General features: G+C 44.0%; 1 protein-coding gene across 2 annotated transcripts in view; it reads left to right on the top strand.

The window, feature by feature from the left end:
* Positions 1–25,651, top strand: part of rasgrf1 (Ras protein specific guanine nucleotide releasing factor 1) — a 96,530-nt gene that overhangs the window by 56,611 nt on the left and 14,268 nt on the right. The window contains exons 8-19 of one of the 2 annotated variants that reach the window (XM_072565358.1): positions 4,713–4,822; positions 6,801–6,919; positions 7,201–7,361; positions 9,412–9,475; positions 10,505–10,641; positions 13,246–13,328; positions 14,543–14,791; positions 17,119–17,345; positions 19,227–19,352; positions 20,370–20,540; positions 21,093–21,199; positions 25,533–25,645. In XM_072565358.1, the coding sequence (XP_072421459.1) occupies positions 4,713–4,822; positions 6,801–6,919; positions 7,201–7,361; positions 9,412–9,475; positions 10,505–10,641; positions 13,246–13,328; positions 14,543–14,791; positions 17,119–17,345; positions 19,227–19,352; positions 20,370–20,540; positions 21,093–21,199; positions 25,533–25,645 (1,667 nt within the window). The other variant, XM_072565359.1, reaches the window with a different exon arrangement.

Below are 25,651 nucleotides of genomic sequence, written 5' to 3'. Positions count from 1 at the left end.
GGACCAATATCTGTTCTTTCTTTTAAAAATATTTTCAGTCCATGGAAATCTCAGGTAATCGGAGAGTTTTCAGGTAGAATGACACTTGTAACAACTTTATCATCAAATGTGACAATCAAAGTCTCATTCCTTCAATATCCATGCCGGTGATGCCGGTGTTGGACTGGGGTGGACAAAGTTACAAATCACCCAACACCAGGTTATAGTTCAACAGGTTTAATTGGAAGCACGAGCTTTCAGATCACTCCTTTGTCAGGTAGCTAGTGGGGGCAGGATCATAGGACACAGAATTTATAGTAAAAGTAACAGCTGTATGACACGTTGATCTTTTGCTATAAATTCTATGTCCCATGATCCTGCTGCACTAGCCACCTGACAAAGGAACAGTGCTCCAAAAGATTTTGTACCTCCAAATAAACCTGTTGGACTTTAACCTGCTGTTGTATGATTGTTAACTTTTGATAGCCATGTCAGGACTAGCACTAGTTTATGGTAACTGTAGCCAAAGAGATGCTAACCAGATAAATAATGGTTGGCAAACTCCTGAAACAGTTAAGGTCAGCCTTTGTACACAATAACAGCCTTGACATTTCCAGCAACACCAACCACTCCTCCTGACCCATGAATTGCATGAGACCATCTGATCATCAAAACATAGAATGTATGTTGAGAGAAACAAGACATGTTTACAGTACCAATAAATTTAATACACCAGGAGGTGGTGAAATTGGACAAAATCTGACAGGAGGTCTGAGCATTGTAGGGTCTAGTTTGATTTGTGCCAGGATTGGGCTAATTGTGCAGTGAGACCCATGACCACACCAATAGCATCTCACCCTATCTTTAATTCAGCACCATTCGTGACTCCTCAGATACTGAAGCAGTCTGTGTTCAAAACCAACATGACCAAGACAATATCCAGGCATGAGCTGGAAAAGTAGCAAGAAAAGAGGTTGACTGAGCTCGGACTTATTTCATTGGAAAAAGAAGGAAGAGAGGGGACCTAACTGAGGTGTACAAGATAATGAGAGGCATAGATAGAGTCGATAGCCAGAGACTATTTCCCAGGGCAGAAATTGTTAACATGAGGGGTCATAGTTTTAAGCTCTTTGGCGGAAAGTATAGAGGGGATGTCAGAGGCGGGTTCTTTACACAGAGAGTTGTGAGAGCATGGAATGTGTTGCCAGCAGCAGTTGTGGAAGTGAGGTCATTGGGGATATTTAAGAGACTCCTGGACATGCATATGGTCACAGAAATTTGAGGGTTCGTACATTAGGTTTACCTCACATGAGGATCAATGGTCGGCACAACATCGTGGGCTGAAGGGCCTGTTCTGTGCTGTACTGTTCTATGTTCTATGCTCTAACATTCACATCACACAAATACCAGGTAATGACCATCTCTGGAAAGATACAATCTAACCAGCACCCCTTGAAATTCAATGTTGTTACCATAATTGAAACTCTACTATCAACATCCTGGGAATTATCTGTAACTAGAAACTGGAGTGGCTGTATAAATATAGTGGCTACAAGAGCAGGTCACAGGCTATGAATACTGTAGCAAGTAATTCACCTCCTGACTTTCTAGTGCCTGTCTGTCATCCACAAGACACAAATATGATTGAATATGCCCCATTTGCCTGGATGAGTGCAGCTTCAACAATACTCAAGAAGCTTAACACCATTCAGGACAAAGCAGTCCACTTGATTGGCACCACATCCACAAACACCCACTCCCTCCACCACCGATGCTCAGTAGCAGCAGAGTGTACTATCCACAAGATGCACTGCAGAAATTCACCAAAGATCCTCAGTCAGCACCTTCCAAACCCATGCCACTTGCATTTAGATATACAAGTTAGGTGGATTGGCCATCCTAAATTCCCCACAGTGTTCAGGCATGTGTACGTTAGATTGTTAGCCATGGCAAATGCAGGGTTACAAGTATAGGGTGAGCGATTGCGTCTGGGTAGGACCCTCCTCGGAGGGTCAGTGTGGACTCGTTGGGCTGAATGGCCTGTTTCTGCACTGTAGGGATTCTATGAACAAGAGCAGCAGATACATGGGAATGCAACTACCTCTCTAAGTTACTCACCATTCTGACCCAGGAATATTCATTGTCACTAGGTCAAAATCCTGGAATTCCGTCTCTAAGGGCATTGTGGGTCTACCCACAGCAGATGGTCTGCAGCAGTTCAGGAAGGCAGCTCACCCCCACCTTCTCAAGGGCAACTAGGGAGGGGCAATAAATACTGGGCCCAGCCAATGATGTCCGTGTTTGATGACTGAATTTTTAATAGTTTGTTTTTTTAAGTGGTGTGGCGATTTCTGGTATGGTAACAATGAGATGCCAATTAAAGGGAATATTGCTTGTTAAAATGTCTTACCAAGCAAGCTGGACTTGAAAATATCTCAGCACGGAAATCCGAGCAGGTACCTTGCAAGCTGGTATGTCAGTGGGACACAGGAGAGTGATAGGCAGCAAGGGGGAATCATAAAGGTGTAATGTCAGGGTTCAGGGGGCAGAGAGGACAGTTAGGGGCAAAGTTCAATATGGTGAGTCTTCACAGAGGGGGTGGAACAGATGGAGATGCGCATCGTGGTCGTGTGAGGTCAGAGGGGACATGGGTGATTGGGGTGGGGGATAAACAGTGACCAGGCAGAGTCAGGTGCTGGCAGGTGTGAGCTGTGTTCCCTGGCATCACTTTCTATTCTCTAACGTAAAGAGTAATTAGAAAATGGCTCAGGCAGGAGGTGTTAGTATCAATGTAAGTTTGATGGCTGAAAGTGAGAGATCCATGTTTGCTGGGTGCTGGGAGACTGAAGCAACAAAGACATAAAATAGCTATTTGCAAAACTCAGCGAGGTTTAATCTGTAACCATTTCTTCATCTGTTTGCTGTGAATGCAGAGAGAAGGTGCTTTGCAAGTTAGATGCTGCTCAGAGGCCATTGATGGCTGTGAATTGAACATCTCAAAGATGCTCGAGTTAGTAGCAATGAGTTGAAAAGGGGTTAATGCTGGCCAACGCCAAAACATTATTCATGCAACCGGAGGTGGGTGGGGGGTGGGGGGGGGGGGGGGGGGGAGGTGCTGTGGAAGGGGCAGACCCATCACTCCATCACCTGTTCTGTAATTTTAACAATGGCTTGCACTGAAGACAGTGGGAGACTGAAGGACTGACGTGGGTCTGGATTGTGAGAGGGCGAAGAGCACAGCTGGCTCAATCTCTTTCTGATGTGATGTGTTGGGAGCTCATTCAGCACCACCCCTTCACCGAGCTGGAAGCTGAATGAATGATGGAGACATGGCCTTGGTTATTGGGATTGGATGGAGGGGCAGGGGTGTAGGGTGCTGTGTGTGTCTCTGTCAGGACAAGGAATCTGCTTAGCCCTTATGTGGGGTACAGTATTACTAAACCAATGATGTACTAGGGTGGTGAGAGTAGTGTCCCGAGGAGGGGGATCAGGACAGTGGGAGGACGAAGCTCTCCTTGTCCGGGGCACAGCTCAACCATGTCAGAATCACAACCAGATAAAACCACATCGATATCTGCTTCCAGTCAATGGGAGCTGGGTGTAGCAGGTAACAATGGGCTATAAAACAGTCACTGGTCACAATGCCAACATTTGGTCTGCACTGTAGGGGGGGTGGGGGGTGGGGGCAAACTTCACCCTCTGCTCATTTTATTTGTGTCTAATTGTCCTGCCTGTAAATAAAGCTCATGTTTGTAATTGTCAGATCCCTTGCCTGAATGTGGTGATCCCATACCAGGCTGTGGCAAATGGTGGGTCTACAGTGGAAACTGGGGACAGAGTAACACTGGGATAGAGTGTGTTCACTTCAGATGTAACTACAGACCAACAGACGATGTGTCATGGTTACACAGTGACTAGGGAGAGAGGATGTGGTTGGATGTGTGAGGGAGTGTCAGCCATGCCAGCTGTGGGCAGTGGGATGTATGGCCTTGAAGTGAGGGTCAATCCCAGATTGCCAATACTTGTCTGAGTGCCCATTAGCCTTTGAAAGATGGCACACTCACAAGGAGTACTGGTCCTTCAGTGGGTATCCATGGAATTGCATGTTGTTCCACGTTGCACTAGCACATGGTAACATCGGGTGAAACTCTGGTGAGAGGGCTGTCAGAGGGGCAGGGTAGGTAACCAATGAGGTGAGTTTGGTGAGATACAGTGAGAAAGCTCACTAAGCTGCAAGAATCCTTCCAAAAAACTGAACACAACCCTCACAGAGCCGAAACAAGATCAATGTAGGATTCAGCAACATGAGTTTTACGCCCGGTCTGATTTTGTGTGGAATTAACAGTGGTTAAAGTTAGGGACAGGCAACTTTATTATGCCCAATAATTCTAAGGTGTTAATTCATTATCAAGTGTGATGTGCTACGACCAATTTCACTCCCAAAGTCGGAGAAGCTTCCTTGGAGCTTCCTTGTCCACTTCCAAAACCTGGTTCATCATGGAAAGGCGACCTTGTTGAATGTTTTTAGGGCAAAGAGATTTTTGAACAGAAAAGGAATTAAGGGTGATGTTGAGCAGGCGGGTAAGTGGAGCTGAGTCTATGAGAAGATCAGCCATGATCTTATTGAATAGGCCAGATGGCCTACTCCTGCTCCTAGGTCTTACATTCCTTTAAAGTGAGCTCGCTTTTTCGAAACCAATCCCTAAACTGGTTTCTCTTCCTTTCTGTGCCAGATTCCCAGGTACATCCTGACGCTGCACGAACTGCTGGCCCACACGCCTCATGAACACGTGGAGAGGAAGAGCTTGGAGTACGCCAAGTCAAAACTGGAGGAACTTTCACGGTTAGTAGCCCAGCACAGCAGAATGGAGTAGTGCTGCCCCCTGCTAGGAGTTTCAATTCATTGTCCATCACCAATCTCTGTGATTCAACTTGAGCTGCTTGGTGTTTTAAACCCAGAGTTTATCACGTGTTTATTATGCTTTTCAATCATGCATGGCATCAGACTGAGACCTGCAGCACAAAATGTGTCTCTTTGCAAATAAAAATTGGAGTTTAAATGGACAAAACCAATTGGAATGATTCAGAACGGTAAAGCAAAACACAATAGAAGAGAAATTACAAATGTGATGCCAGGTTTGGCAGATTTGGAGAAGGAATTGTAGAGGAATGAATGTAAAGGACTTAATGAAATGGTCCTTCTGATGCCTGATGATGGATCAGTTTTGCTTCCTTTGTCTGTTGTACACGTGCAACAAGTCAGACTAGAAGCTGCTGAGCTGCTGCCTTCCTATTGTGGCTCCAGATGAGGGGAACCTTCTTCATGACAGTTCAGGATAAATCTGAACATCAGCGCACTGCTCCATCACAGCAGAGCTCAGGACATGAAGGGAAAACTGACCCCCCCAGCATCAGTCACTTCTGAAACCTGTCACTGAGTGAGAAGGCATCTGGGGAAGAACAGTCCAAATAACAGAATCACGGATTTGTTACAATACAGAAAGAAAATGTTCAGCCCATGATCTCTTCTCTATCTGAATGAGCAATTCACCTTGAGCTATTCATGTGCATTCTCCCTGTAACCCTGAACATTGCTCCTTTTACTGACAACCAGCTAATTCCCTTTTTGTCTGAGCCAGAGTCCACCGCGCACACAGAGTGGATTCCCATCCCGAACACCTGCTGCATGCAAACAATTTTACTTGTTGTTTTTGCTTCTTTTGCCAGTTGTATTAGTTTTGTGCCCTTTTAGTTTTGATCCTTTCACTATTGGGAACAGGTTCTTCCCAAACAACTCTGTCCAGAGCCTTCAAATTTGAACACTTCCTCTTACCCTCCCCAAGGAAAATAGTCCCAACGTTTCCAACCATCTGAATAATTGAAGTTTTCCATCCCACAATTCTTTCTTGTTAACATTTTCAGCATCCTCTCATATCCTTCATGTCCCCCCAAAAGTGCATCACCAATTTTCACAGTTCAGGGCGGCTCAGTGGTTAGCACTGCTGCCTCACAGCACCATGGACCCAGGCGACTGACTGTGTGGAGTTTACACATTCTCCCCGTGTCTGCGTGGGTTTCCTCCAGGTGCTCCAGTTTCCTCCCACAGTCCAAAGATGTGCAGGTCAGGTGGATAGGCCATGCTAAATTGCCCCATAGTGTTCATGGATGTGTAGGCTAGGTGGGCTAACCATGGGAAATGTAGGGTTACAGTGATGGGGTGGGATCCTCTTTGGAGGGTTGGTATGGATGGATGGGTGGGCTCAGTGGTCTGTCTCTGCACTGTAGGGATTCTGTGATTCTATCTCTCCCCTGCCTTCAGTCTTTCTCCAAATCACCATACCCCTCCCCACACCTCCCCCTCCCTCAGGGGGAGTTGATTCCTCTTCATTTCTGGTTGCCAGGCCAACATGCCAGCTGCCACTCTGAAGTGATGCTGAATGCAGACTGGCTATTCCACAAAGATCTCTTCTTTTATTCACTGCACCTCAAACAGAGATCGGGGGGATCATGTTCAGGGTGACGAACCTGAAACTATTTCCCCCTTTGCAGCGGAGCAGTTGCTGTATTCCCTTGTAGCAGCCTCTCCCAGCTCTGAGTGAAATGGCCAACCTCAGCAGAGTCAAGGGATTAAAGCTGAAACTGCCAGACTGTCGAAAACCGCTTACCCACCAGGGACCACATTCTGACACAAACCTGTTTGGATTTTATGATTGTGGACAGTGAATAGATAGTGAATGGAGTTTGAACATTGCCTCGTTGTGAAGTGTTGTTAGATGTGAGAGCTTGTCAGTGAGGATTCACCTGTTTACACTCTCCTTCAGAATAATGCACGATGAAGTAAGTGAAACGGAAAATATTCGCAAGAACCTTGCCATTGAACGGATGATAGTGGAGGGATGTGAGATCCTTCTGGACACCAGCCAGACCTTTGTACGACAAGGTAACATGAGATTGCTGGGGTTGTGTCTTGGTGAGATTTGATGATGGGTTTTGTTCCATGATGGGTGGGTAACTGCTGTTGACTTGGTTTGTGGAGATCCCAGCACACCATCTCTCCTCCAGACTCATTCCGTATGAATACCTACTGATGGGATTCTGCTACGATAACATTCAACAGTTTGAAGAGGTGATAAAGCAAATTCTAAATCTTGTACTCAATCTCACCTTGACAATGACATTTTTCTCCCAATAACGACCTGATTTTTTTTCTTCTTTGACCAGGGTCGCTGATCCAAATACCAATGACTGAAAAAGGGAAAATTACCCGAGGCCGATTGGGATCGCTATCCCTGAGAAAGGAAGGAGAAAAGCAATGTTTTCTGTTCTCCAAACACTTGATAATATGCACCAGAGGATCAGGTGGAAAACTCCATTTAACAAAAGTAAGTGCCCCCCCCGCTCCCCCCCCAACATTGTTCCACTCAGACCCACGGTTTCAGGCATTTAATAAAAGTCTAGAAATGATGTGACAGTCTCCACATTGGAATAAGAGAGAGAGAGAGAGACAGGAGAGAGAGAGAGAGAGAGAGACAGGAGAGAGAGAGAGACAGACAGGAGAGAGAGAGAGAGAGAGAGAGACAGGAGAGAGAGAGAGAGAGAGAGACAGGAGAGAGACAGACAGGAGAGAGAGAGAGAGAGACAGGAGAGAGAGAGAGAGAGAGAGAGACAGGAGAGAGAGAGAGAGAGAGAGACAGGAGAGAGAGAGAGAGAGAGAGAGAGAGAAGCCAGCAAAGACAAACTAAGCAATTCAGCCCTTCTCAGTTCAAACCTTCCACTTCTCCACCATTCCAGTTCAGACAATTAGACTATGCTACAGCAGACAGAGGTAATCCAGCTCCTTCATGGCTGGGCAAGCTCTGTGAAAACACCACCACTTACACCCCATTCCCTGTTGTTTCCTTCTCCACAGCCATACACAATTTTCCTTTTGCAAGTGTTTATCCAATTCCTCTCTGACAGTTACAACACAAGGTGTTTCCACAGCTCTTTCATCGTGCCTCAGGTCCTTTTTGCCAATTGCCTTAGCTCTGTGGTCTCTGGTTACCAATCCCTCTCAATTTCTGATGTTGGTGTGAGCAAAACATCCACTTGCCCTGCTCGGGGATCTGTCTACTGTGCTGTTCTCACAGTTGTTTTGTTTTCCCTTTATCAATTCTGTTTGACAGTAAAGCTGTGAGCATATCAGAAACAGCAAAGAGTATCCAGCACCGGCTCTCTGGGTGAAGTGTCTCTGACCATTGGGGAGGCTGGTTGGGAGACTTAAGGGAAATTGAGAGGCTGTGACAGAGTTCCTGGTCACTGTATTGTGTGGAATATGTGCAGGGTGTGTGAGAGACTGTCCTTCACAGGGTTGCATCTCACCCTCCCCCATTTCTTTTCCATTCTCCCCTTTTCTGGAAGTGTGCACTGTCCTCTGGGATTCTGTCCCACAGCTCAATATTGACTTGATTTTCTTTGGTCCACAACTTGCTTCCATCGTGCGGTGCATTCAGACCCCAACGCCTGGCACTGTCTCCCTGCAGTTTACACAGAGGACACACAGCCTGGCTCCCCCTAGTGATGCTGACTCTCACTGAGGTGCAGCTCCTGGGTTCCCTCCTCTGTAACCACCTCCTCACCAGTGGGGGTCAGCTGTTTATCCCTCAGGAATGCTGACTGATTGAGTTTCTCCTTAACCAGAGGGAACTCCAGCTAACCACAGCATATTTTGTTTTGCTAGTTCACTATCAGGTAATCCAACAACCAGTTGACGGCACGATGGCTCAGTGATTAGCACTGCTGCCTCTCAGTGCCAGGTTCAATACTACCCTCGGGTGACTGTCAATGTGGAGTTTGCACGTTCTCCCAGTGTCTGTGTGGGGGTACTCAGTTTCCTCCCACGGTCCAGAGATGTGCAGGTTAGGTGAATTGGCCATGCTAAATTGTGTCCAAGGATATGCAGGCTAGGTGGGTTAGCCACGGGAAATGCAGTGTTATAGGGTAAGGGGAGTGGGTTTGGGTAGGATGCTCTTTGAAGGGTTGGTGTGGACTTTATGGGCTGAATGGTCCCCATCCACACTGTGGGGATTCTATGATTCAAATTGAATTTGAAGCCTTTTCTCATTTCTGTGACTTGTATTCTTTATCAGAGAAAGTATGTACCCACTAAAGAGATTGGGCTTGTCACTATCTTCACCAATTTCCAGACAGGATTGCTGAGCTCCCTCCTGCTGCAGCCCTTTTTAACATTGCACCATTTGGTTTATATTGTCTCTCTCCATTCTTCCTCCTGAAGTGCATCACTTCACACATCTCGGTAACATTTCATCTCCCCAGCTGTGTCTCCAATGCTGGGCATGTGTCTGACACGTTATTTCAGGTGGGAGAAGGAGCAGAACAATGGTTTTTGTAGAACTTGGTTTCCTTTGTAATGTGTTTGGAACTGCCTTACAGAATGGAGTACTTTCACTGATCGACTGCACTTTGATGGAAGACACAGAAACCACAGAAGATGAAGGTATGTCAAAAATGTTTAGAGACTCATAAAGTTGCGTTAGTATTTTGTGTGCATATGGTGTATGTGAATGAGTGTGTCAGTATCTGTGTGCGTGTGTGTGTCTGGGTGTGTGTACATGTATCTGGGGTTCTGTGCATATGCTTCTGTACTTGCATATGTGTGTATACAGAGCTGAAAATGTGTTGCTGGAAAAGCGCAGCAAGTCAGGCAGCATCCAAGGAGCAGGAGAATCGACGTTTCGGGGATCAGCCCTTCTTCAGGAATGCTGCCTGACCTGCTGCGCTTTTCCAGCAACACATTTTCAGCTCTGATCTCCAGCATCTGCAGTCCTTACTTTCTCCTATGTGTGTATACAGTTGTGTCGCTTATGTGTGTGTGTGTGTGTGCTGTTATGCTCATTTGGTAGTTTTCTTGCCTCTGAATCACAAATTTCTGGCTTCAGGTCCTTTCTAGGGCTTGAGCATACCAAGTTGTGACAGACACTCTAATGCAGTCCTGAAGAAGCACTGCACTGTTAGAGGTGGCATGTTTCAGACACAGCGAAGGTCCCAATGCCTGCTGGGATTGATGTTAAAAAAATCCCATTGCAGGATGTGGAAGAAGAGCAGGTTTTTCTCTGACCAATTCCTATCCCTCCATCACCAGCTTTAACCACTGAGGATCCGGTCATAGTCACATTGCTCATTGTCATCATAAGATTGTTGGTGCAATATGAGCCTTAGTCTGTGACGCTAACACAACTGGAGTGTGAGGGTGTGGGGTGGAGGGTATGGGGGTGTGCATGTGACTGTGAGTGGGGGGGATAGGGGTATGTGTGCATGTGAGAAGGGGGTGTGGAGGTGTGATCTGAGATCTTTCTGACAGGGAGATGGGGAACATTTCGAAGCCAATTGTCAAGCTGCAGGTACTAACCCTTTCCTTGGGATGGTGAATGATGGAGATAGATCCCAAACTGAATGAGAACAGAATGCAAGATCACCAGGAATATTCCTGTTGGAAAACAGTGACTGTCTTGTTTAAACCTGCCAGCTCGGGGATTGGGACAGGACCTGGAACACCTCGACTTCAAAATTGTCGTGGAACCGAAAGACACCCCATCCTTCACCGTGATCCTGGTGGCTTCATCACGTCAGGAAAAAGCAGCTTGGACAAGTGACATCAGCCAGGTGAATAAACTCTCATAAACTCTTCTAGTTCAGAAGATCATCCACCATCTTACCCATATCAACACAATGAGAAACCTCCTCAAATAGACACCACTCCTCCTGTTCTTTTCGATTTATACTGCACATCTCCATTCAAGTATTTATCCAGTTCTCAATGTTACTCCATACAGTCATAAGACATCGGAGCAAATGTAGGTCATTCGGCCCATCGAGTTTACTGTGCCATTCAATGAGATCACAGCTGATCTGATAATCCTCAACTCCACTTTCTCACCTTATTCCCATAACCCCTCATTCCCTTGTTGAGTAAAATTCTACCTATTTCTGTCTGAAATACACTTAGTGACGCAATGTCGACAACCATAACGAATTCTACAGATCCATGACCCACTTGGAGAAAAAAAATTTCCCCCGTTTCAGTTTTAAACAAATAACCCCTTATTCTGAGAAGATGGTTTCTGGTCCTCTCTCACAAACAGGAACAGCTCCTCCTGTAACCTGTCAAGCTTCCTAAGAAACGTGTTTGTTTTAATACAGTCACCTCTCATTCTTCTAAATGTATACTCCCTCATTCCTGTGAGGAAGGATCAGCAGAGATTATTACTGAATGCTGATACTCTCCATGACCTGAGAATGAAGAATAAAAGCCATAATGGCCAATTTTCACTCAGCATCTCCCATTATGAGCTAAGGAGATGAACAGTCAGTTGTTCGGTACTGGCTGAGCAAGCGTTTACCGAGCAATGACTCCCTTCTCGCCTTTGCGTTGCCATGGGATCTTGTATATTCACTGAACTCCATTTAGATCAGAAGTCACATGACACCAGGTTACAGTCCAACATGTTTATTTGAAATCACAGGCTTTCAGAGCAGCTGGTGCTGTAACCCGGTGTGTGTGACTTCTGACCTTGTCCACCCCAGTCCAGTCCTGGCACCTCCACAAACATGAACTCAATTTAAACATTTCTGGCGATTTCACACTCCATCATTATTGCACAGAGCAGCAAGGAGACAGAAAATGGGAGAACTCCTTCTGAATTAATTTTTAATTTGCTGGGCCTCCTGCTGTGATATTTGTATCATCGATAGTCACAGATAAGGTGCAGGAAGACTGGAGGTTGGCAACGTGGTGCCACTGTTTAAGAAGGGTGGTAAGGAAAAGCCAGGGAACGATAGACCAGTGAGCCTGACCTCGGTGGTGGGCAAGTTGTTGGAGGGAATCCTGAGGGACAGGATGTACATGTATTTGGAAAGGCAAGGACTGATTAGGGATAGTCAACACAGCCTAGTCCGTGGGAAATCATGTCTCACAAACTTGATTGAGTTTTTTGAAAAAGTAACAAAGAGGATTGATGAGGGCAGAGTGGTAGATGTGATCTATATGGACTTCAGTAAGGCGTTCGACAAGGTTTCCCATGGGAGAGCATAAGAGGTACAGTTAGCAAGTTTGCAGAGGACACCAAAATTGGAGGTGTAGTGGACAGCAAAGAGGGTTACCTCAGATTACAATAGGATCTTGATCAGATGGGCCAATGGGCTGAGAAGTGGCAGATGGAGTTTAATTCAGATAAATGCAAGGTGCTGCATTTTGGGAAAGCAAATCTTAGCAGGACTTATACACTTAATGGTAAGGTCCTAGAGAGTGTTGCTGAACAAAGAGACCTTGGATTGCAGGTTCATAGCTCCTTGAAAGTGGAGTCGTAGGTAGATAGGATAGTGAAGAAAACCTTTGTTATGCTTTCCTTTATTGGTCAGAGTATTGAGTACAGGGGTTGGGAGGGCATGTTGCGGCTGGAAAGGACATTGGTTAGGCCACTGTTGGAATATTGTGTGCAATTCTGGTCTCCTTTCTATTGGAAAGATGTTGTGAAACTTGAAAGGGTTCAGAAAAGATTTACAAGGATGTTGCCAGGGTTGGAGGATTTGAGATATGGGAGAGGCTGAATAGGCTGGGGCTGTTTTCCCTGGAATGTCGGAGGCTGAGGGGTGACCTTATTGAGGTTTACAAAATTATGAGGGGCATGGATAGGATAAATAGACAAAGTCTTTTCCCTGGGGTTGGGGAATCCAGAATAGAGGGCATAGGTTTAGGGTGAGTGGGGAAAGATATAAAAGAGACCTATGGGGCAACCTTTTCACGCAGAGGGTGGTTTGTGTATGGAATGAGCTGCCAGAGGAAGTGGTGGAGTCAGGTACAATTGCAAAATTTAAAAGGCATTTGGATGGGTATAAGAATAGGAAGGGTTTGGAGGGATATGGGCCGGGTGCTGGCAAGTGGGAGATTGGGTTGGGATATCTGGTCGGCATGGACAGGTTGGACCGAAGGGTCTGTTTCCATGCTGTACATCTCTATGACTCTGTGACTCTATGTTGAAGATATTGTGTGTTCGAGATTTTAATCCATATGGTGGATTAACACTTCCATTGAAAGAGCAGAGAGAATTTGGCTGCAGAGGTGGTAGTCCAATGGAAGAGCAGGAGGTCATTCAGCCCCTCAAGCCTGTTTCACAGTATTCTGATAATAACATTAGCAAAAAGTAATTATATGTTTTTAAATCTCCCGTGAGTTCTGCACAGCTTACTGAATTCTTTCACTCTCCCTAGTGCATAGACAACATTCGATGCAATGGTCTGATGATGAATGCATTTGAAGAAAACTCAAAAGTCACAGTTCCTCAAATGATTAAGTAAGTGCATTTTTGTTGTGTCTTTTCCCCGGCTTTGCCCTTACCTCAGTAAATAAGGGAAACAGTCAGAGTTTCTTCTCCTCATTGGATTAACAGTCTATCCCAATAAACTCCTCATGGGCCTCAGAAACTCTATTATAAAATCTCCATCCCTGATAAATGCAGAGATGTATCATTTCCTGAGAGATGGTCGTTTATTTTCCCTCCCTGTCGTTAGCATTGAGCAAGCTCAGGTCCAACAGACGGTGGATTTATCGCAGACTGTTCTTAGCTATAGTGACCTACAGAAACCAGTGCCACTTTGATCAGAGATACATACAGCACAGAAAGACATCATTCAATCCATTGTGCCTCTTTGAGAAAGTTAAACCATTTTTCTTGCTCTCCTGTCTGCACCGATATTTTCCCTTATTTATGTGAATTTGTACTTGCACAGTTACAACAAATGTGTTTCCACCACTCTTTGGGACAGTACAACCAAACAACAATTCACTTTGTAAAAATGAGTTTATAACTATTTCTTGCTGCGTTAGTCATTGATTTCCTATCTTCCAACTATCCTCCGTGAGTCAAGGCTTTGAATAGAAGAGCAAGGAGGTTATGATGGAGCTGGATATAAGCTAAGTTAGACTGGAACACTGTGTGCAGTTCAGATCACCACACAATAGGAAGGATATGATTGAACTAGAGAGGAGATTCACCAGGATATTGCCTGCACTGGAGTGATTCAGTTAGGAAGAGGAATTAGATAGGCTAGGGTTGCTTTCCTTAAAGCAGAGAAGGCTGAGGCCTGGGAGAGATCTAAGTGAGGTGCACAAATTTCTGATGGGCATGGACAGGGTGGATAGGGAGAACATTTTCCCATTGGCCAATAACCAAGGTGCACAGAGATAAGGTGAGGAGCAGGAGGCTGAGAGGGAATTTGAGGAAATGCTTTTACACCCAGAGGGTTGTGGGTATCTGACATTCACTGCCTAAAAGAGTGGATGTTTAAAAACTATTGAGATGAGCACTTGAAATGCGCGGGCTTCTAAGACAAGGGCCAAGTGCTGTGACATAGAATTCAAATGGATTGCTGTTTGATGATGAGCTGAACACGATGGGCCAAAGGGCCTCAATCTCTATCACTCTAGCTATGCCTTTGTAAATTCTACAGATAATCTTAACATGCTTTCCTGACCACGTTACTAATGCTGTTATAACTCGATTGGCAGGTCTGACACAAGCCTATACTGTGATGATGTTGATATACGATTCAGCAAAACCCTCAATTCCTGTAAAGTGCTTCAGATTCGTTATGCAAGTGTGGAACGTTTGTTGGAACGCCTGACTGATCTCCGCTTCTTGAGTATAGACTTCCTCAACACGTTCTTGCATTCATATCGAGTTTTCACTACAGCTGGTGTGGTGCTGGACAAGCTCATCACCATCTACAAGAAGCCGATAAGTGCAATACCTGCAAGGTGTCCATTTGTGTGACAGTTCCCTGTTCATGTGTTATGCATTTTAAGTCACATATGTCTGAGAGCAAATGTGTGATTGTCAGGGTGTACGTGTGTGTGACAGCGACTGTAGGAAGGGCCATGAGGAAGTGTGGGATTAGTTGTCTGTCTTTGACAGGGAGTGTGTGAGAGCACACCATACTACAGCAAATGGTAAACAGCAGGACTACTCTGGTCACCTGGGAGTAATTTTATCAATACTTCTGTGAAGATTTCTGCTGATCAATTTCTCAGACAAAGTGGTTGATTTCTTGTTTCATTGTCAGCATTCATTAATATTTTTGTTAAATTTACTAACAGTATAGAGTCATAGAGATGTACAACATGGAAACAGACCCTTCGGTCCAACCTGTCCATGCCGACCAGATATCCCAACCCAATCTAGTCCCACCAGCCAACACCCGGCCCATATCCCTCCAAACCCTTCCTATTCATATACTCATCCAGATGCCTCGTAAATGTTGCAATTGTACCAGCCTCCACCACATCATCTGGCAGCTCATTCCATACACGTACCACCCTCTGCGTGAAAAAGTTGCCCCTTAGGTCTCTTTTGTATATTTCCCCTCTCACCCTAAACCTATGCCCTCTAGTTCTGGACTCCCCAACCCCAGGGAAAAGACTTTGTCTATTTATCCCTATCCATGCCCCTCATAATTTTGTAAACCTGTGTAAGGTCACCCCTCAGCCTCCGACGCTCCAGGGAAAACAGGCCCAGCCTGTTCAGCCTCTCCCTGTAGCTCAGATCCTCCAACCCTGGCAACATCCTTGTACAACAAGATAAAAGATAATGTTTTGCAGCATATTTTCTCTCTTTGTAAATTGCATGGTTTTCTATCACAATTTTCTGATTTAAAATCAGCAAATGCTTTATGGTGAGCAATCTGAGATTGTGAGGGAGCTGTGTGAACACCTGAGATATGGGCAACAGCCATTCCACTTAGGTAGCCTGCAAACAGAAAGATTTGTTCTAACCCTGATTATTGATCCATTTTAACTCCTTCCATCCCTGAACAGAGTGGGTTGCTGCCCAGTTTCAGATATTAAATTCAGAAGTGCATCCAGACCAATACCATGCCTCAGCCACCACAAATGTTGGTGAGCCAAGGCTAGCTCATTTTCTACTGGCTTGAATCTTTGACTGTCCACTTTGTGGATGGGACACAGAGCAAAGTGCCAGGAAATGGAAGGAGCAGCGAGGGAATCGAAGGTAGCAGCCCTGGGCTGCCCACTCCTTCCCCTCTGAGCCTTGTGAGCTCCTTGTGAAACTGGGACTCTCTTTGGATGGAGATGGCTGAGATCGGCAGAGCTGCCCATTCCTGCTCCCTGCCACACAAACAGGTTTCCACACAGCGGCCCACAAGATATGTCAGCTCTTACGTTTGGTAACAGGAGAGTTTTGAACACAGAGGGTGGCCATTCAGGCTATCATGTCCACACTGGCTACTGACCTTTAACACCAGCTTCAGCCTTCTGCTTCATATTCTTGGAGATTATAGCATCACCTACATATCAACCATGCTGACAATTTCTGCCTCTTCACTATTTTCAGGCACTGAGTTCCAGACTCCCTCCCTGTCCTGCATCCCAATGCTGGGTGGAAAATATTCTCTTCAATTCCTCTCTAATCCTTTTACCAATTATGTTAAATATATGCCCGCTACTTATTTACCCCTGTGCAGAAGAAAATGGGCCCTTCATAATTGTATGGGCCACAATTTAATCCTGTTTCAGTTCCAAAGAAAATCACCAAGCCGCCCTCTCCTTTGTAACTAAAAATCCCCAGAGCTGGCAACGTGCTGCTAAACCCAGTCATGTGTGACCGAGGAGCCGAACACTTCGGGGTGACCTTCAAACTGATTCCATCCAAGCTTGACTGAGTCATTTTTCAGGGTCCCATCAGACTCGAGTATTTTTTCCCATTAATGAAACCTGGGGCAGCAACCTTAAATTTCTGCCTCAGTAAATCCTTCCAAGTGATGTTCCCATATTGGGAAGGTTCATTATCATCCAGCCCAAAAAGGGAGAATATGGATGAAATTTCCCTTTTAAGGAAAGTGAGGCTTTTCATTCCACAGAGCAATCTATTCATGGCGTTATGCTGATAGTTAAATGAAATGGTGAAATGTGCAGAGTTACAAGGAGGAGGTAGGAATCAAATAACATTTTTTTTTTTGCTTATTTGAAAAGCCAGTGCAGACACAGTGGACTGAGTGATCTGCTCCATAAGGATTCTGTGAATTATACCTCAGCAATCAGATTAATGTTTGATTTCCTCTCAAATCTAGGTCACTTGAACTATTTCTTGCAAGCAGTCAGAATAATAAACTTCTGTACAGGGAACCCCCGAAATCCCCTCGGGCCAGTCGGAAATTTTCCTCCCCACCACCTCTCTCTATTTCCAAGTCATCGTCGCCGATTCGGAGGAGGAAGCTTTCCCTGAACATTCCCATTATTACTGGGGGGAAAACACTGGATCTTGCCACGATGACCTGCTCAGCCAATGGCTATGCAAGTATGTACTCTTCCTCATCGTCCTTCAGCAAGACCGCCCTAGATATCAATAAACTGTATGTGTCGCGTACTTATTCCAACAAACTCCCTGATGAGCCAGAAACCAAATTGGATAAGCATGAAGATATTGGTCTTGGCAAAGGAGGTGAGCTGTTGACATGATTGTATTGTGTTACTCAGTAAAAGTAAAGCTGCCAGAGGACCACTCTCTTGTTAGTGAGAGACAACTGGTGATGGTTTAACCCGAGGGTCACCAATACCTCAGGTGAGGGGAGAGTTTGAGAAGGAAAGATCATCATTGTAACCTCAACCAGTGCATGAATTGAACCCACACTGTCAGTCTCACGCTGCATCACAAACCAGCCATCCACCCAACTGAGCTAACCAACTCAATGAATACAAATCAGGTAAAAAGGACAATGCTACATCAGGGTCAGGTCCTGAATTAAACTGTTAATTATTCTTAGGATGTGAGTGTTGGTGACAAGGCAAGCAATTGTTGCCCCATCCATAATTCTCTTTGGGAAGATTACAGTGAGCTGTCTCCTTGTTCTGCTACAGTCTATGTTGTGTAGGTAGACCCACAATGCTCTTACAGAAGAAATTTCAGGAATTTGACCCAACGACACTGAATTCATAACGATATAATTCCAAGTCAGGATGTTGAGTGCCTTGAAGGGAACTTGCAGGTCGTGGTGTTCCATGTACCTGATATGCAATGAACATCAGGTGACAGGAAATAGTTAACTGCAGTTGCAGACATTAGTCATTGCAGGTTATTTGCAGACAAATTAGCAAACATGCAATTTACCTGGGTGCTCCTACATTTGAAAAATACATCCAGAATTCTGATGAGCTTGCTCAAGTATAGTTAAGCAGTGACCTTGGGACTGAAGTTACTGACGCCAAGTCACCCTTCATATTTAATCACCAGAAATGAATAAATATATTCATTCTGAAGTCTATTCTAGTTGCCAAGCATTGAAGTGAGATGATACTAATCAAAGAATCCTGGGACACTCAAGGCCCAGTGTGGGAGCAGGCAAGCAGACAGAGGATCAGACCCTGAAATTAGGACAGACACCAGTGGATGATGAATGAACCTGGTCATTTTGCTATCTCCATTACAATCCCACAGACATGTGTCTACATTGTAATAAGCCACACCTCTCACTTCTCAGCTGCACTGAGTTACCTTTGACAGGCTAGACTCTGCTGTGGTAGAGTGGTAGTCTCCCAACCTTTGAGCCAGGAGACCTGGGAGGGCCCACCTGCTCCAGGTATGTATTGTAAGTTTTTTGAACTGGTTGATTAGAAAATATTTAGACTCCAACGGCTTCAAATAATTCTGGACAGGAAAGAAGTCACAAGTTTTGAGACCCACCTGCTCCAGGTCAGTCAGCAAACATCATCTCTGAAATTGATGGCAATACCATTACAGCTGGCAGTGCACTTTCAGATGGTAGTGATTTTGGTTCCAGTCCACTATCTGTAAAGTTTAGGGTAATATTCTGTTCCCAAACAACAAGACAATCTGTTTACCCTGTATAGGACGAGTTTAAATTAGCTCGTGTGCAAATCTCTTGACCTATATCTTTAAATAAATAGACAGTAGGTAAAATGGACAACTTATCATCCAAAAAATATATTTATGATTCTTTTTGTATTTGCAGCCAAATTGAGTGCCATATTTATGTACAATAAAAATGATCTTTCTCTTACAAATGCTGACAATCAGAGGCTAATTATTTCAGGATGACTCGCAGTTGAAAAGAGGATTGTTTGTTTTACCTGGATGTGAACAGGAATCTGATCCAAAGAGCTGAATGGATGGAGAGGATTACACCTTCCAAACATTTGATTAATGTCTTGTTCCAATCAGGTGCTGGCAAAACAGTTAAGGAGGATTCTGAGAGTGAGCAGGCTCTTAGTGATGAGGCTGAGAATGAGACTTCACCCCCAAAATCTCCTCCAACACCAAAAAAACTGAAAGGGAAGAATCCCTCAGGTAAGGAAGAGCAACTCCAGACAAATTACTCTTCTCACCTCTGTGATCACCTACAGCCCTGAGAAATCTCTGCACTCTTCCCTTTCACATCCCTGATTTTTGTTTTCACTCCCAGATTGCCGAGCCATCAGTTAAAACTATGATCTGGAATTCCCTCCCTCCACCTCTCTGCCTTATTATTCTGTCCTCCTTTACACTGCTCCTTCAAACACAATATCTCCATGTATGTCTCAACATCACGCTTTCTCTATGCACTGCTGTTGTTATTTACTCTAAACATATTCAGACATTTCTTCATCTCTTAGAATATCTCTGTGTTGTACCTTAATCCTTTTTTTAGAACACTTTGCATTACTTTGAGTTTTAACAAACTGTTAGAATGTTAGGGTTAGAATGTAGATCTTGTTTTTGAAGTTTTCTTCATCCTGTGTTTAAGTAATAAAAGTCTTGAAATAAATATATGAGCACTAATTCAGTTGATTAAAATTACTATTTGTTGACAGAATAGGCTGATTAAAATAACGATGTAAATATTGCCCATAAAATTACAGGGCACATAATGTACAATATAATGTACAATAACAATCATCCTTTATTATCCACATCCCATTATCACTGTTCTACAGTTCGATAATTCAGACACCTGATGTCTAAGAAATTGGGAGAATGAATCAGGAACAATTCTTTATCTATTTCTTCACCCAATTGATTTTCTTCAACTCCCTTCCCACAGTCTTCTTAGGTCACACGGTCACTGTATTATATAACTTGTCATGAAAATAATACTACACAGAAAGACAGTCTTTATACAGTTACATTGTTATAGAAAGATAATGTCACTAATATAGAAAATTATACAGATACTGTACTGTATAGAGAATGACAATCTATAGAAGATAGAAAATGCGACAAACAAATTACACCAAATGTCACAGCTACTGTAAGCGGCACCAGATCTGAAAATTACCAGGCTTTGTAGAATTGAGACTACTCTCGTGATCTTTCTTGACTCCACAGAATTCTCCCTGTTTTCCTACAATAATGGAGTGGTGGTCACATCCAGCCGGGAAATGGACAATAACCGCAGTGCACTTTCAGCGACCTCAGCTTTTGCCATTGCCACAGCAGGAGCCAATGAGGGCACTCCCACCAAGGAGAAGTTCCGACGGATGTCCCTGGCCAGCGCAGGTACACACCACATTTTGGTCCAAGGGATTCTTATTGCTAATAATTCTTGGTAAATGATTCTCTAAATGTGATGATGTATTTGAGCCAGATTAATTTATCAATGTTAGGACTGTGGGGACCAACAGATGGATTGTCTTTTTATTTTATGAAACAAGCAGCAACAGCATAAATGAAGGAAATAAACATTGGAATACAGCCCAAAACAAATTAATCAATTCATCCAATAGGTCAAGGAACCCCAGGAATTCCAACTTTGATATTTTCTTCCGATTAATTAATGTAGTATGGAGAATTATATCTGAAACTGTGATCTATCAATATTAGAATAATTAAAATATTCAGTATAGAAGCAGTCCAAGCGTTCCATTGTGGCTGTGCTAGCTCATTGGAAAGTAATATTTTGAGGGATCTGTGCCATAAACAATGCAGTGTATATAGCTCTTTAAGGGAGTGTGTGAGAAATCACATATTAGATAATATATCACTGTATGTCAAACACAACTGGACCATTCTCTGTTTACTTATTTCTGAATTTTCTTCTGTTGATTCTAGGCTTTCCTGCTGATCAGAGAATTTGTGACAAAGAGTTTGTCATTCGAAGAGCAGCAACTAATCGCGTACTCAATGTACTGAGGCACTGGGTCTCAAAGCATTCCCAGGTAGTGTTTAGCTATTACCCAGCAAGTCAATGTGATAATCAGTTCACTGTGTCCCCCAAATTAACTACTACTGATAGGATGTGCCCCACACCAATATGACTTGGTTGATCCCATACTTGTGCAGTAATTCATTAACTGAACCATATGGTGAGGTAAAATATGGTGAGGCTCAAAGGTAGAAGACAGAGGGTGGTGGTGGAGGGTTGTTTTTCAGACTGGAGGCCTGTGACCAGTGGAGTGCCACAAGGATTGGTGCTGGGTCCTCTACTTTTTGTCATTTACGTAAATGATTTGGATGCAAGCATAAGAGGTACATTTAGTAAGTTTGCAGATGACACCAAAATTGGAGGTGAATGGACAGCGAAGAGGGTTACCTCAGATTACAACAGGATCTTGACCAGATGGGCCAATGGGCTGAGGAGTGGCAGATGGAGTTTAATTCAGATAAATGCGATGTGTTGCATTTTGGGAAAGCAAATCTTAGCAGGACTTATACACTTAATGGTAAGGTCCTAGGGAGTGTTGCTGAACAAAGAGACCTTGGAGTACAGGTAGATAGGATAGTGAAGAAGGCATTTGGTATGCTTTCTTTTATTGGTCAGAGTATTGAGTACAGGAGTTGGGAGGTCATGTTGCGGCTGTACAGGACACTGGTTAGGCCACTGTTGGAATATTGTGTGCAATTCTGATCTCCTTTCTATCGGAAAAATGTTGTGAAACTTGAAAGGGTTCAGAAAAGATTTACAAGAATGTTGCCAGGATTTGAGATATAGGGAGAGGCTGAATAGGCTGGGCCTGTTTTCCCTGGAATGTCAGAGGCTGAGGGGTGACCTTATGGAGGTTTACAAAATTATGAGGGGCATGGATAGGATAAATAGGCAAAGTCTTTTCCCTAGGGTTGGGGAGTCCAGAACTAGAGGGCATAGGTTTAGGGTGAGAGGGGAAAGATATAAAAAGACCTAAGGGGCAACCTTTTCACGCAGAGTGTGGTACGGGTATGGAATGAGCTGCCAGAGAAAGTGGTGGAGGCTGGTACAATTGCAACATTCAAGAGGCATTTGGATGGGTATATGAATAGGAAGGGTTTGGAGGGATATGGGCTGGGTGCTGGCAGGTGGGACTAGATTGGGTTGAGATATCTGGTCGGCATGGACGGGTTGGACCGAAGGGTCTGTTTCCGTGCTGTACATCTCGGTGACTCTAATGAGGCATAAGCCATAGTCTTAATAAAAAGTAATAAATGTGGCTGTTTGTGCAATTGAGTTATTTAGAAAGATGAAAGAATGTGATGAGATAGCTAGAAAAGAAAATATTTCCTTTAGCTGGGGACTGTCTGATGGAGGGGGAGTTTTGAATAAAGGGGCTTAGCCTATGTTTCGAGCCGGTCAATGTAGGGTGATGTCAGGAAGCATACGGAAATGCTAGAAAAGGAGTTAGCCTCATTTTACTGGGGTTGTAAGGATGGACGGTAAATGGGACCTCTTCCACTTCAGCTTTATCCAAAGAATAGACATAGAAATATGATTTGAGAACGATTAGCAGACCATTGAAATGGACAGAATGGCTTTCCTCATCTATATTTATTTCAGAACTTTTCTCTACAAAGCTCTAGACTTGGGATTATTGATGATATGATGCATGAAAGAAGATTCAATGAGATTCAAGCTGAAACAGGGTTATTGGACAAAAGCTCGAGGTTATGTTGCAAAGCAAACTCATATTAAGAAGTGGCTCTGAGGCTTCAAACAAGAACTCTCCTTTCATGTTTCAGTGCAGCTGCCACAATGAATTGATTTGGAATTCCAATTACTGCTTCAAGTGTCCAGCTGACAGCAGATCGCATCCACTGAAGCATACTTCCCACATCAGGAGAATGATGTAGCCTAGATAAAGAGCCAGTGGCCAAATCTTTTGAATTGTTATGTTGATGTAGCCCATTTAAAATGCATCAGTTATTGTTATTATGCTAATTGGAACATCAAAGCTCTTGCATGGACTTTTTGGAGAAAGAAAGATTGGTGGATGGATTAATTGATTGGTGGAATGTATGGCATAGATATGTTCTATATCAGCCTGTTCAGAGATGTTATGACACTCATCTATAGCAGGTGAGACTTGAACCCAGGCCGCCTGGCTCAGAGCTAGGGACACTATCACTGCCACAAGAGACCCCAAAGCAATCGCAGCAGGACCCTAACTTGCTGATCAATCTTCTGATAGCGTCATGAACAACACCATATTCTTTAGGTCATACCATGCCACGTCTTTTTCCTCATCATCCTGTTCAGAGATGTTATCCTGTACCTCTCAAGCAGATTGGACTTGAACCCAGGTCTCCTGGCTCAGAGACAGGGAAACTACTACAGTTCCAGCAGGATCCATACAAAATGTCAAGATTAGTCATGGGGAGTTCATGAGGTAACCATTGCTCCATCTTATCTAGGTGTCTTGTGGTGTGGAGGTAGTGCTTCTACCCATGAGTTAGGAGGTTAGAGTTCAAATCCCACCTGTTCCAGATGGGTGTCATAACATCCCTGAACAGGCTGATATAGAACATATCTATGCCATACATTCCACCAATCAGGTTGATTAGAAAATGTAGCTGCATCCTGCCAAGGGCTCGTGTGGTACAATGGTAGTGTCCCTAACACTGAGTCAGAAGGTCAAGGTTTGAGTCAAACCTGCTCTGGAGGTGTTTTATTGCATTTTCAAACAGGTTGATTTAAACAAAACTAGCTCCTTCCTGAGCATCCATGAGGATTATAATGTAGCTCACAGAACTAACTACAGCTGAGGGAAGTCTCAGTTTATAGGCCCTGTGATCCTTGAGCAAATGATGACTGTTGCCCTTTTCTGCTACTCGTCTTCCATAAGCATAGATTATTTGCTTCTTTTGGTGTTGGCTTGGTTCAGGTCTCTCCTGTTGAGAATTCTGGTTCAAGTATAAGTCCAAGATCAGAATCATTAGCTCTAGGCGGATATTTCAGTGCAGGTCTGAGGGAATTTCAGACTGGCAGGATTTTGTATGCAACACCATTCAGTTATCTCAACTCCTTAACTGATTTATTCTTTCATGGGATATTGCTGTGTCCACTGACAAACTGGCACCTGTTGTCCATCCTTTAAAGGTCTTGAACTGAGTGAATTGGCTGGCTCAGAGAATAGGCAGGAGTCTCTGCTTTGGCTTGGGGTCACATGGAGGCCAGAGCAGATAAGGATAGTAGATTCCCTTTTCCAAAGGATTTCAGTGAACCAGATGGGTCATTGTTAGTTTTGGGATCACCATGACTGAGACTAGATTTCATCTCTAGATATTATTAATTATACTTCAATTCCACTTGACACCATACTGGGATTCGAACCTGTGACCCTACAGCTTATGCTTCTAGATTGCCAGTTCAGTAACATTTCCTTCAGCGTTGAAGGTCCTCATCATTATTTGTAAATCGTGGCTAAAATGTATCATTTAAGTAGTCTCACCAAAACATTAGTGTGGCTAGTCCCACAAAACATTGTGGGACACTCCTGTGTGCAATTTGAATGCTGCATTTCCTGCTTTATAACAGTGAGTAAACTTCTAATGTACTTCATTGGTTGAGAATTGCATTGGGACCCTCATGGATGTGAGATTTTTAATAAACGCTTACTGGTGCTTTCAGAATATGATGACCAGTTGCAATCAGTTGCACGTTACGTTAATGAGTTGAGTCTCTGAGCAATACAAATGAAAGGGTTAATAACGAAAACCTGAACTTAGGGAGCATCTTGAATTTCGATGAATCTCTCAAGGTGCTTAATAGGAACAACAAACTGATACCGAGCAACACAAGGAGATATTGGATGGGTGACCAGAATCATGATTAAAGAGGTTGGTTTTCAGGGGGGTCCTTTTTTTGAAAGGCAGTGATACGGAGAGATAAGTAAATTTAGGGAAGGAATTCCAGGGCTTAGGGCTGAAGCAGCTGAAGTCAGGTCTGCTAATGGAGTGGTGTAATTGGGGTTCTTGAGAGGCTAGTGTTGGAGAGACATTCTGGAAGGAACAAAGTTGTGGATACGAATTTCAGCAGTAGGTGAGTGGGCAGTAAGGGACATGGACAGTGGACAGAGGTGAGAAGCAGTGTCCATGGTAAAGGAGAGTGTGGGTTTGGAAGCTCAACTCAACATCAAATTAACATCAAGGTTACAAACGATCTGATTCATTGCGACCCTGTCCTTTGAATGAGGGGCCATCTTATCTTCAGTCCACCAAGAATGTAGGGAATGTCATGGTTTATGTTAGGTACACAAACAGGGTTATTGGAAATGAGGATTGTTATTCCCTCTTCATCTACAGGATTTTGAAGCAAACGCTGAATTGAAGAGTCAAGTGATTAGTTTTCTAGAGGAAGTCATTCATGATCCGGAGCTGCTAACACAGGAGAGGAAAGCAGCAGCAAACATCATCAGGCAAGT

This window comes from Chiloscyllium punctatum, chromosome 48 (assembly GCF_047496795.1).
Source record: "Chiloscyllium punctatum isolate Juve2018m chromosome 48, sChiPun1.3, whole genome shotgun sequence".
NCBI classification, from domain to species: domain Eukaryota; kingdom Metazoa; phylum Chordata; class Chondrichthyes; order Orectolobiformes; family Hemiscylliidae; genus Chiloscyllium; species Chiloscyllium punctatum.
The sequence above is the reverse complement of the archived record's forward strand: the minus strand, read 5'-3'. Positions and strand labels throughout refer to the sequence as shown.